The sequence below is a fragment of the Onychomys torridus genome, chromosome 3 (assembly GCF_903995425.1).
Source record: "Onychomys torridus chromosome 3, mOncTor1.1, whole genome shotgun sequence".
Classification (NCBI taxonomy): domain Eukaryota; kingdom Metazoa; phylum Chordata; class Mammalia; order Rodentia; family Cricetidae; genus Onychomys; species Onychomys torridus.
Genome location: NC_050445.1, coordinates 51258157 through 51271496, shown reverse-complemented (window position 1 = coordinate 51271496; position 13340 = coordinate 51258157). Strand labels below are relative to the sequence as shown.

The window sequence follows — 13340 nt, the reverse complement described above, 5'->3', positions numbered from 1 at the left end:
TTGTTTAATGGTAGTTCTTTTAGTTTATTTCTTAGGTTGTCATAAATATCAAAAAGGCTATCTGAATATGTTCTTTATCTTTCAGTCTAATCTCTGTTTACAAGAGGAAGATAACATTGAATCTATGTTAGTTTATTGTGGTGAATGAACACACTCATACAGTTAGAGCATACAGGCAGCACCTTGGCCGAGAGTGCTCAGCAGATGTCCACTGTTACCAGTCTCCTACCTGCAAACCTGTCGGAGCAGACTTAACGAGGGTCTCCCTCTTTCTGCCGACCTTGACCCCAAGGAGCACTTCCACTCTCACTATGGGTTGCCTTTGTCTCTTCCATTCCCCTTGTAGTTTTTGTGTCTAGAAAACTCCCTGGATCACCGAAGTACTGAAAACATCATCAATCACATGAGTTAATAGACTATTTAAGCATTGGAAGACTTCAGATTAGAATAATTGGAGGTGAGCAAAAGCTAAGTAATTTGATCAAACAACTTAGCAATGATATTTATTTGTAGACATCGCTCCTGATGCTGATTTTGGGAGAACTGGAAGCTTCAGAGGGAAAAATTAGGCACAGTGGAAGAATTTCATTCTGCTCCCAATTTTCTTGGATTATGCCGGGTACTATTAAAGAAAATATCATCTTTGGTGTTTCCTATGACGAGTACAGATATAAGAGCATCGTTAAAGCTTGCCAACTACAGGAGGTAAGCACATTTATGAAGAAATGCTGATTTTATTAGCTACTTTTCTCTTTGGGTAACAAAATACGTTGACAATGCATCTCGAGGAAGGAAGGGTTTGGTTTACCTTCTACGGTCCAGGGGGCGCTGCCCGTTACGGCAGACGAGTGGCAGAACAGGAAGATGGCTACTCACATTGTCTCCATCATCAGGAAGCAGACAAGAACAGGAACTGGGGTCTAGGCTATAAATCCTCAGGGCCCACACCCACTGTCCTGCATCCTCCAGCAAAGCTCTCCTCTTAAAAGTTGCATAACCTGTGCCAGTGTATCACCAACTGGAGATCAGGTGTTCAGACACTGAAGCCCACTGGGGATGTTTCACATTCAAACCACTACATTGAGTATGCTCATTAAATCTTAAGACTAACCAAATCACATGTTCAGTTCTCTGTTCATTTAATGTATACATATCGAGGATTCCTCTAGGAGGAAGCTATCGTAGGAGGGTCAATGAATATAACCCATGACTCCTGCTTTAAGTTTGAAAATTCATAAATAATAGTTTATTCTTTTTAATTATGTTTGGGTTTTGTAAAAATAAAAATTCCTTATGCACAGGATGTGGTACCTCATGCCTGCAATCCCAGTACTCAGGAGACTGAAACATGATCATGAGGTGAATCCAATCCTGGCTGTATAATGAGTTCTAGGCCAGTCTGGGTCATATGGTGGGATCATGCTAAAACAAATAAGCCAAAACTCTTCATGAATTCAATATTTTGTGTACACTCTGAGGCCACAGTGAAAAGAGGGCCTGTCTATAAAGTATTGTGTTAACATTGAAAAAGATAGCCATGATTTTTTCAAAAGTCCTTTTTTGTAACTGGTAGGTTGGCACACTCTGTGTTTGTTACCAGATCTGATTCTAGGTGAGCTTTTGTGTTCAGGAACTGGATGGAGTGAGAGGTCTTGCCTGGCTTATTTATTGGGTGGCAGGGTGGAGGGGCTGTTAGCTTCTACCTAGATTTTATTTTTGGCTTTGAATATGTATTTTCCCATAGTAATGATTTTACAGATGGTGTTTGAGTCCCTAAAGTCAATCTACAAAAATATATAAAACCCAAATATAGTATATGTATATTACTGGTAATAAACTTAGAGCTGTGAGTCTCTCATCCTTGGGACAAGTATTTGCAACATTCTGAACACTGGTAGGTCATGGGAATATTTAGTTGAAGAAGACTGTGTATATTTTAAAAGATTCATAGTAGAATGTCCTTTATTAATAATGGAGGATTGTATGAAATATAAATTATACATCAATAAAGCTGTTAAAAATACTAAAGGGAGAAGAAGCAAAACATATTGTTCTTTCTTCTGGTTGTATGGCCATATTAAAATTATTTTATAATGTATGATTCAGTGTATTTTAGTATATTCACAGGGTTGTACATGATGATCACTATTTTAGCATCTCTAAAAGAAACTCTATTACTCATTAGGAATCAAATTCTACTTTTTATGTGTGTGCCAACTCTAAGCAACCAACAATCTATCTCCATAAATTCTCCTGTGTTTTACATTTTTCATAAAGGGAATCACTCACTAGGTCTTTCATATCTAATGAAAGTTAATTTTTTTATTTATTGAGAATTTCATACAAGTATCCAATGTATTTTTCTCTAATTCACCCCAAACTACATGCTCTTTAGCTTCTCTCATACCCCCTCCAAACACTTTGCCCAACTACATCTATACTTGTAGTTGGAGTTTTTCTGCCTGGCCCACAGTCAGGACAAATCTCTCTCACCTGCCAGGTCTGTAGACGCTCAGACCCAACCAAATAAACACATAGAAACTTACATTGCTTACAAACTGGATGGCCGTGGCAGGCTTCTTGTTATCTACTTCTTCTATCTTAAATTAACCCATTTCTATTAATCTATACTTTGCCACGTGGCTTGTGGCTTACCGGTGTCTTTACATGTTGCTTGTCATGGCGGCGGCTGGCAGTCTCTCCCCCTCAGCCTTCCACTTCCCACAGTTCTCCTCCTCCTTGTCCCAACTACCCTATCCTTCCTGCCTGGCTACTGGCCAATCAGCACTTTATTTATTTTAACCAATCAGAGCAACACATTTGACATACAGAACATCCCACAGCATATACTCTTTTTTTAACCCTCTGCATTCAATCTGTTAGTGTATGGCCTTACCCCTTGCATATACTAACAGCATTAAAGAAATTTTAAAGTAGAAGAAATGAGTCTTTATCTAGAAAACATCTACTAAGACTTTATGTGCTTTATACAGTATAATAGGAGTGATAGAAACGGCAATATGAATTTAGTTGAAAACAGGAAAAAAATGAACATTTTAGGACTAAATAGAAGAAACAGAGACTCTCTGGGTCTACCTAAGGAAGAGCAGTCTTGAGATTAAGAAAAGGGTAATATATCTGATGAGTAATTCTCTATAGAATTCTAGGGATCACAAGAAAAGCTTGTTACCTGAAGGGTTCTTTATTAGGAATATTAGAGCTTCAAAAAAAGCAGAGAGAAAGTTTGGATTTAAGCAGTAGAAAAATTCGGTCTGATTATTGAGAAGATTAAATGAGATAGGTGCTCAAGAGAGCATTTTGCACAAAGCCCTTTCAGTAAACATTGTTATTTTTGCTTCTTCTGAAGTATAGAACAATACCATTACAGAGTACAACAGGAGGAATACTTGAAAGCCAGTGTTATTAGTAAGTGACCACAGTGGAGATAAAGAAGATAAGGAAGAGAAGAATCATGAAACCAAACAATAATCAATAGAATTTTGATATTAACAAAACTGGCCATGGAAAATTATAACAATGCATTTTAAGGTTTTTGGCTTGCATGACATAGTAACTAAGTTTGGGTATTTATGGAAGAAATCAAACTATAGCAGTCCTGAAGGTTTGGAATGTGGACACATTGGTTCTCTGTTCAGTAAGTATCAGTGAGAGTTGGAATTAATCATGCTTTTTGTGTTTCTTTTAGATTCATAAAAATTATCCATGTGCTTCCTTTATGTCAGACTGTCCTGATTTGATGTCTGAAGCTATATTTTGACCAAAAGTGGCTTAGGGAGGAAAGGGATTATGTGCTTATACTTACTTCCAAGTCTTCCACAGTCATCACTAACGGAATTTAAAGTAAAGGTCAAGGCAGAAACCTGAAGCAGAAACCAAGAAGGAATGCAATTTTCTCTTTGTCTTGTTAACAGGTTTATGCTAGCTTGCTTTCTTTTCTTTTTTTTTCTTTTTTTGTTTTTTTCGAGACAGGGTTTCTCTGTGTATAGCTTTGCGCCTTTCCTGGAACTCACTTGGTAGCCCAGGGTAGCTTCAAACTCACAGAGATTTGCCTGGCTCTGCCTCCCCAGTGCTAGGATTAAAGGTGTGCACCACCACCACCGCAGGCTAGCTTGCTTTCTTATACAACCTAGACCACCTGCCAAGAGACTGTCCCACAGATATCCACAGACCAATTGGTCTGGGCAATCTCCCAATTGAGATTTCTTTTTCCAGATGATTCTAGGTTGTGTCACATTGACAATAAAAACCGATTATTCACTTTAGGAGGGGCATGGTGTGTACCAAATGAAAGCTTAATCATTCCTCACATCAAAGAATTTATAGGATAAATTTTGGGGAAACAAACAACTTTCCAATTTCTGTGTGATATTGCAATTGTTGGGTTTGAGTTGATGTTAGGCTTTGTGCCTACTTGGATAATCCAGGAAGCCCATCTCTAAGAGATGACTTTTTAAAGAATAAGTAAAAAAGATAACATTATAAAAGACTGAACAGAAACTCAGGGTATGAAACCACTTAGTGCAGGAAATTATAAGCATCCTGATAGAACCAGAATAAAACTAAAGAGAGTGATTGAGCAGGAATGGAGTGGGGAGCATTCTCATGGATACTAATCTCAAGAACTTTATCTTGGAGAACTTTAAGTACAAGAATGCTATAAGAACTTTGAAGTTTATCCTTGTTACTCTATGATGATGGCAAGCAGAATTATATGAAGATTAATATGGTAGAAATAGCATGTATTGCGAAATTGTACAAAGCTGGGTCATAAAGTTATTAACTTGTCTATACTAAATTTTTTATCTCTGCAATATGAAGCTAATATTGCCTATTCTATAGCATTTGTAGAGTCCTCTAGTACATAGAAAGTTCATGATAAATAAAGCACTTCGTGCAAATTATCCATCTGCCTGCCTTCCTCCAATGCTAGAGGTTGAATTCAGGTCCTTGCTTTAGCTCTATCATTAGATATAATGATATTTGTTATACCTACATCATGTCTTTTTCTTTTAAATCTTTTATTTTTTTGAGACTTACTTATTACATCATTTTTCTTACCCTTTTGTTCCCTCCAAACAATGCTTATGTACACCTCCCACCTTGCTCTCATTCAAATTCATGGCCTCTTTTTCTTTAATTGTTGTTGTGTACATATGCAAAATAATATCTATTCCTAAATATATACAACCTCTCCAGTTCACATCATATACTGTTTCTTATAAATCAGTGTTCAGGGCTGACCATTGGTTGGTGGATAACCAATTGCTGCGCCCTTCCCTGGGAAGACTACCTTCAGCATTCCTTAGTGGCCTGTAGTTGAGGCTCCTGAACTTTTCCCTTCTACATTCACATGACCACTGGTGCCACCACGTGTCCCTTTGATTTGCAAATTACCCTTCTTTTTCTTAGTTAAGTGATTTTTTTTTTTTTTAATTTTAAAGAATCCTTAAGTCATTGTTCCTTCTTGTCTGCCCTACTGCTTTTTGCAACTGAGTTAGAACTTTTTAGTTATCTTGTGAAAGCAAAGGCTCACAGGATTTTTCTTAAATCACCTTGCTCTTTAAAATGGCAAGTATAGTATTACAGTGAACTAATAAGTATATGCTGTGCTGTTATATTGGTGTGAATGTTTCACATATATTTTGGTTATCTTAACTACAGAGTAAAGTGCTTGACAAGTCAACTCTAAAAGTGTTATTTTAATTAATTTATTTTCCCTAGTGCACCAATAGAATAGGAAATTCTTACTGGATGACTGTTTTGGGATTGGTTTTAGGTAGCATGTTGTAAGTATCTTGCTCACAAAACATTCTGTGAATGTCACTGTCTCAGAACTTGAGCAGACAGTCCCATGAAAGAACACAATTGCTGGGGACTTGAAATAGCTGCTTGTCTTGCTATAGAGGGAAGCACGGGGGTGCACCTTGTTTGCAGTGCCTTAGGCTTCCAGGTTTATGTCTGTTTGTTAGAGAAATACTCACACCTTTGGTCGTGTTCAGAAAGAGCTTCAGTATAGTATATAACCCCTCTGAATATTTTACTTTTTCAGCATGTAGGAGTGTTGATCATAGGAACACAGGATACCTACAGAGTCCTCCATGGCTAAGCAGCTGGCACCGACACAAGAATCCTTCAGCATAATCTCTGGGTGGTCCCTCTTGCCAAATCTAGACATTCATGATCCTGTTTTCATTTTGACTGATGAAGTTGTCCTGTTTCTTAATGTGCTGCATCTAGGCTTGGAACTGGAGATGAGGATGGACTATCTATCCTCTTCCTCATGTTTGTGTTTTTGTTCAGCTCTAAGATCTTCAGTGTGCCGCATGTGTCATGATGCTCAGTGTCATAGGAGTATGCAGGCATGTGTGAGTTTGGAAGGGCAAAGCATGCATAACATATTTCACATAGTTTTCTGATTTCAGTTTGTTGTTGGAAATTATTCACAGATAAGACAGCTAAAGCCTTTATCTTGGGGAAGGGCAAAGTGGAAGTTCAGTGTTGATAGAATAATTTATAGCATGCAGTCTCAAATGGATAAGTTATGTTGGGTTTTTTTTTTTTTTCCTTTTATCCTCTCTGGGGGAATCTCCATGTCCTGCTTTATAAAAACAAATTGAATCTAGACTATAATATAATTAAGAGTCACTTGCAAAATACTATTCCACATCTTGTGTCCATTGATGTTTTCTTCATTTTCCTCCCCCAGGGGCTTTAAGGGATTTCCCTTGTTGCTTAAAGTTTCAGAGCCCAGCACTAGAGACTATGCTATCTTTAAAAAAACAAAAAAACAAAAAAACAAAAAACAGTATAATTAAGCTCTAGTCAAATTACATGTTCTCATGAAATTATAGTCTTATTTCAATATTGAGAGAGACAGCTTACACTGTTCTCTTGTCCACCTTCCTGTATCACTTTTTATCATAAGCTTCACTTAGCCCCACTGACAGAAGAGAATTCTAGACAGGCCAGCATTTGGGTAATAAGTGATTGGCCTGTCTTGATTCAATGACTCATTTTCTTATAAAAGTACCTGGGTTTGGAGAAATAATTGCCTTTTATAACACTGTATGGTGGGGACAAGGGGTGGGGACTATGCAAAGGAGGTCAGGGGGTTAGGATATATAATCGGTTTTCATGAAATTATTGTGATGCTTTTGAAACCACAAAATGATCTCCAGTAAGCAAGCATCTGCTATGACAGCCATTATATAGAGTTGCAGTAAAAATATTTACTATGTAAGTTGAAGAATATGAACTCTGAATGTTTTTCTCTTCCATATTTAACTTGCTAGAGGAAATGCTAAGAAGGAAATTGCCAAGAATTCACACAAATGTATATATATTTTTAAAAAAAGAAACTTGGGAGAGAAACTGACAAGGAGTAATGAAAAAACCTGGGCGGGAAAGCAGCAGAGAAACAAGGCTGTTCTGAAAAATAAATTCCATCGTAGAGATTCCACATGACTAACTGAATTTGAATTTGACCTCTGGGTCTCCAGGTGGTTCTGCCAAGACTAACCTATGAGAAGGTGAGACTTAACCTTTGAATAGTCAATTTACCAAAGTAGGATAATTCACAGCTTTACATTTAGAAGTAATGAAAAGATGAAGGTGCCATAGGATTTAGCATTTGTAGTAGCTCAGACATAATAGAGATCTAAAGCAGATATTTGGAACACGTTGAACTATGTCCCTTTCACCCAGAATAAATCACATAGACTGTACCCTGTTATAAGTGGTTAGAGGACACTGGATCTTATTTACTGTAATATGAAGCCAGGAAGACTCTATATAACTACTGAACCAGAAGTAAATGGGAATGCCATAGTGTTTTATGGACTTCACTGTTATTTCACTTCATTTGAGCCCTGGAACTTAGAAAGTAAATACTAGCTAAGACTTAGGCAAAGAGCATACATGGCAGCACCGTGCTAAGCACTAACACGAACTGGCCCATTGAGCTGTCACTTCCGATTTATTCAGTGACAACTTTAGCAAGAGTTAATAATAAAATAAATCAGTCAGGGTGGAAACGTACTGATTTAAAGTGCAAAGTAGGCTTTAGGTCCTAAAAGCCTAAAGTTTAGGGATGAACACCACAACAGAGGCGGTAATTATCAGGTTAACAAATCAGAGTTCTTACGTCTCTAAAACCAAAATAGCCCTGGGATTGCCACTCTAGTGAGATTTGGTCAAGTCAACAGAACAGTAGTGTATGAACATAATTATAACTGTCTGAGAACAAAGTACCCCATGAATTAATGGTGAAATTAGGGCATTTAAGCCTAGCCTTCATATTTAAAACAGAGCATTTAACTAAAACAGTAAAATTTCCAAAGATAAAAATCATTTTATGAAATCCTTATGTATTTTCTGTTTTCAATCTTTTTAAAGAAGTAAGAATATAGATTCAGAATTTTCCATATTTTGGTGGTGAATAATTTCATTATAAACCAAGAAAAGTTTTTAAAATATAATTTTAGATCCAGGATGACACTCAGAAGACCCTGGCTGAATTTCCCATCTGCAGCAAGATTTCGACATCTTACCAAACTTGCAACTCTATAGATAGAGATGATCATAGAAGCTTTCCCAGGGAGGGAGTAATTGTGTTTCCTAAAATTAGTGCGAAGTCTTCTCTAGACAGGCAGAATGTAGCACCATTGTCATTGTTAGATGTAATTCCATAATGTTGGGTAAGTATTTTTTATGTATATTGTTTAGCTCTTCTTGGTTCAGATTGATGAATTAAAAAGAAATTGATCTCAGCAACGTTTTGTTGAGTTACTACTATAAACACAACACTGAGCGAAGCAACACAGATATTGCCTGCAGGTAGCAAGGAACTTGTCTAGTGATGTTTTGGCTACAGAAATGTATAGCTAAACTTAAGTATATTAATTCAGTAAATATTTATGAGTATAAGCATTGTACTAATAGTCATACCAAACTCTGTGAATTACATTGATGAGGAAGACAAACTTCTTGTTCTCAGCGTTTTTTTATTCTAGAAGAGAAGATGAACAGTTAAAGACTATCATAGGTTAATACATTCTATGTTTCTTAGCATTCTTACATAAGTAAAGGGAGTAACAATGTGGTCCTAAAAGATCATGGAAGTTTCCCCCAAGAAAGTGACATCCAAAGGGAGAGCTGAATAAAGAAGCAGAAGACCATTTCTGAAAGGGAATGGAATGGACAAGGGCCAAGAACCCAAAGAAGATATTGTACCAGGGAGTTTGAGTCGGTTGTATGTCACTACACTACAACTTGAAATAAGCACGGGCCCTTTGGCAACTTGGAGAGCCATGTATATATAGTATAGTAAGCATGGGGGTCCAGAAAGGAAGGACTGTGTGATGAAAGGTGAACTGGGAAAGGGTAGTTATATTCTGAGGAGCCTTATATGCTACTTCAGGAACTTGGACTTGATGTAAGGTTCATGAGATTCACAGAAGGGTTTTAAATTAGAAGGTGATACCATCAGATTTACCTTTTACATAGGTGTTTTGTGCTACAGTGTGTAATACCCATACTCTACATAAAAGGAGCAGCAAAGCTGGTGGCAGGTAGATAACTTTGAAGGTTGTTTTGATGATTCAGATGGAAAATAATGTTGACCTACTAGGTAGGAGGAAGAGAAAGCAAAATATTTCTTACTATAAAACTGAGTACAGTAGCCACTATTTGATATGGGGAGTAAGGACGTGGGATTAATCAAGATGGTGCCAAATTTTTACATTTTAAAATAGTTTAAAAAAGAATTTTAAAAGTGTATTAAGGCATAATTCACACATTTAATTTATATGTATATGCTATGTACAGTGTGGTATGAAATGCATCTAGTAATTATATAGCTGTCATTTGCATTTGTGTAGTGAGAACATTTAAGTTCTACTCTCTAGGTCAGTCATCGTGAATCACACTTGTAATCTCATTACTAGGACACAGAAGCAGAAGGATTCTCCAATTTTACGATCAGCCTTGTTGTCTGTGTAGTGAGTGAGTCCCAGGCAAGCTAAGGCTACACAGTGATACTTGTTAAAAACAACAAAACAAATAAAAACCACCAAAAAAATGAACATCTATTGATTGAGCTATATTCAGGTATATGATGTAGTATTGACTGTAGCTACACAGTACTTCCCTATTCCTCTCTCCTTTCCATGTCAAGCTTCTATCATGGGCAGCCAGGTAGATGATGGTACTATTTGCTGAGGCAAGTTGATAAGATGAAAACATTGAGCTTCATTATGGAAGTCAGGTAGTGATGTGGAACCTTTGAGGGGGAACTTGCTAGTTGTTGGTTGGAGAGGGACATAGGGAGTCCTCAGCCTATATGTTATAAATGAAGACACAGAAGTCTATGATGATACCAACACATTAAATAATGACAAAATATTTAATGAGGATAGAATATCAGTACTTAAGAAGTAACAAAGGGAAAGGGGCTTAAATGTAAAAACACAACAAATGGATGAAAAGTTAGTAATATAAATGTAAAAGGATGTAGTGCTGGGGAAAGTGAAGGGCAGCACATGTTTAATAGACATTACTCAGTAATGGCATCTTCTTTGGAAAGATCCAGTAAAATGATTAAGAACTCATTAATTTTCTTAGTTCTATTACAGTGTATACAACTTAATACGGACAAAAAGTGGGCAAGGCTTATAAGCAGAATATTTAAAATATCTAAAACAACTGAACATATAAATGATATTGAAGCTAGTTCATAATGAAGAAGATGAGCATGGCTGAGTGGCAGTAGGAGGCAGTCCCAGGAGGAGGAGTAATAAAGGCTCAGTACAGAAGAGCATAGATGACTTCCAATAAGAAGGCCAAATCTGCAGAGCATGTTGAGTCTGAGACTCATGAAGTGATGGGTCTCCAGTTCCTTTGGAGAATTAAGAGAACAAAACTAAGATACTACATATGAAATATAAGATCAGTGTAGTGGGAAGTTGAAGGAGTTCATATTTATCCAAAAATATTTACTGAGCAACTTTTTGGCATCATTATTCTAGGAACGAAGGACATACTTAGACAAGGGTCTCTGCTTTTGGATAGTTTAAATTCTACTCAACTTAGACTTTAGTAGATACAAAAGTCAACTCTAGTCAGGTATTGAGTGACAAAAGGTTAGATAGGAACTTCAGAGGTAGTGGTTTTGAAACCCTCCTCAGGACTGAGTGAGAAGAGGTTTGGTGGTAGGGACCAGGAAACATTTTAGGGCAATTCAGAGCAGGAACAAATTCAAAGTAAAACAGGATGTTCTACTGAAATATTAGATGTAGCTAGAGTTTTCCTGCCTGGCCCAGTCAGGACAAATCTCTTACCCGCCAGTCCCACAGTCGCTCAGACCCAACCAAGAAAGCACACAGAGACTGATATTGCTTACAAACTGTATGGCCGTGGCAGGCTGCTTGTTATCTACTTCTTCTCTCTTAAATTAACCCATTTCTGTTATTCTATACTTTGCCACATGGCTTGTGGCTTACCAGTGTCTTTACATGTTGCTTTTCATGGCGGAGGTAGGGTCTCTCTCCCCAGCCTTCTACTTCCCAGAATTCTCTTCTCTCTTGTCCCGCCTATACTTCCTGCCTGGCCACTGGCCAATCAGAACTTTATTTACACAGAGCGATATCCACAGCAATTATATTTGTCCTGAGCATTAGAGGTGGGCATAGCTAGGGGAGAAGATAAGGAATTAGTACCACTTAAATGTCTCCAAGGCTAATTAGGTAAGAATTATACAGAGAATTTTTCCTGCATCTAGATTTAAGGATAATTTGGGAAATTTTGAAATATGCTCTCCAGAAGTCTGTGACGAAATGAGTCTAAATAAATGGCATTTGAAGGGACTGTTTGTCGGTTGGTTCCACTTTATAAAAGCCAGTGAAATCTAGTTCTCACACCATTCTCTAGCTGTAGGGGAGTTCAGGAATCCAAGCACTTACTTCTCTTCCTAGAGACCAACCCCTCAACACACACACACACACACACACACACACACACACACACACACACACACTAAATTACTGTGCTTTTCAGTTCTCCTAAGAATGCGTGAGCTATCCATTCTGAATATAAACACAGACTTACATACTTAAGAAGTATACATATATTAGTAGTTATATTTATACTCACAGGGTCACACAATAAAATAAGTGATTATAAAACAAGAGTTTAATTTGTGTGTATATGTCTATGGTATCTGTAGGTCTGTGCTCTTCTGTGTGCGAGTGTGTGCATATCATGGCAATTGTATGGAGGTCATAGGGCAACCTAGGGGACTGAGCTTCACTTTGTACCATGTCTGAGGCAGAGTTTCTCTGGTTTTTGTTGCTGCATATGCCAGGCTAGCCGGCCTTTGAGGTTCTGGCCTCAGGAAGTTCTCCTGACTCTACTTCTCACTTTCCAGTGCCAGCAGCATTGGATTACAGATACTTGGGGTACTATGTCTAGTTTCCATATGGGGATCCAGGTGGCTTTACCCACAAACCATCTTCTCCCCAGCCCCAAGCCTTTAGTATTAATAAATACTACAACATTGATTTGTATATTTTTCTTGGTTCTGATAAAAAAATATATTAAATGTTGAGTTTGAGTTTTCAGCTATAAACTTGGTTAATATGTACTAGTGAACACAAAATTTTTAATATTTAAAATTGATGAAAATTCTCACATCCTCTGCTTTCTATCAGGGCTTAGTCTTTTGCCAGTATTTCCATGTGTAGCTGTTTGTAATAGTTTGTCTTAGATCAACAACCTGTCTTATCTAGTAGACATAACTTAACTTATGAACTCCTGAGCATCTGCATTCTGTTATGAAGCATACCTTTGTTGGTCTGTATTATGGACAACTGGGTGGCTGGCTGGCATATACACTCACATGTACAATTGGCTCTGGGAAGCAATGTTTGCTAGATTCCTCTCTCCTTTCAGCACTTTCTTGGCTGTCTCACATTCTCCTACCTAGACTTCTTTCTGTTTTCTTTGGCCTTTCACTTACATATCTCTTCCACTGCCCAATTTCTGTATACATAAAGCAAGGCAATGTTTAGTGATTTTTAAAGATTAATAACAATGGTATTAATCATCCAGTGATTCACAGTTAAAGATATGCTTTATTGAGCGGCATGGCCCTGAAGTTAGTGTTCCTTAGCCCCAGCTTCTCACCCTCTCCTTCCCATAAGCATCTGTATTGTCAAGGTTGTTCTAAAAGCGATAAGCCAGCCATAAAATCACTTTATGGTATTTTCCTATCTTCAAAGCTACAGGAAGCTCAAATGTACTCAGCAAATATTGCTAAATTACAC

At 37.4% G+C, this 13340-nt stretch overlaps 1 protein-coding gene across 1 annotated transcript in view; it reads left to right on the top strand.

Annotated features, from left to right (window-relative positions):
* Positions 1-13340, top strand: part of Cftr (CF transmembrane conductance regulator) — a 158804-nt gene that overhangs the window by 78414 nt on the left and 67050 nt on the right. The window contains exon 12 of the mRNA XM_036181863.1: positions 514-705. Within this exon, the coding sequence (XP_036037756.1) occupies positions 514-705 (192 nt within the window). The remainder of the gene's footprint in view (positions 1-513; positions 706-13340) is intronic.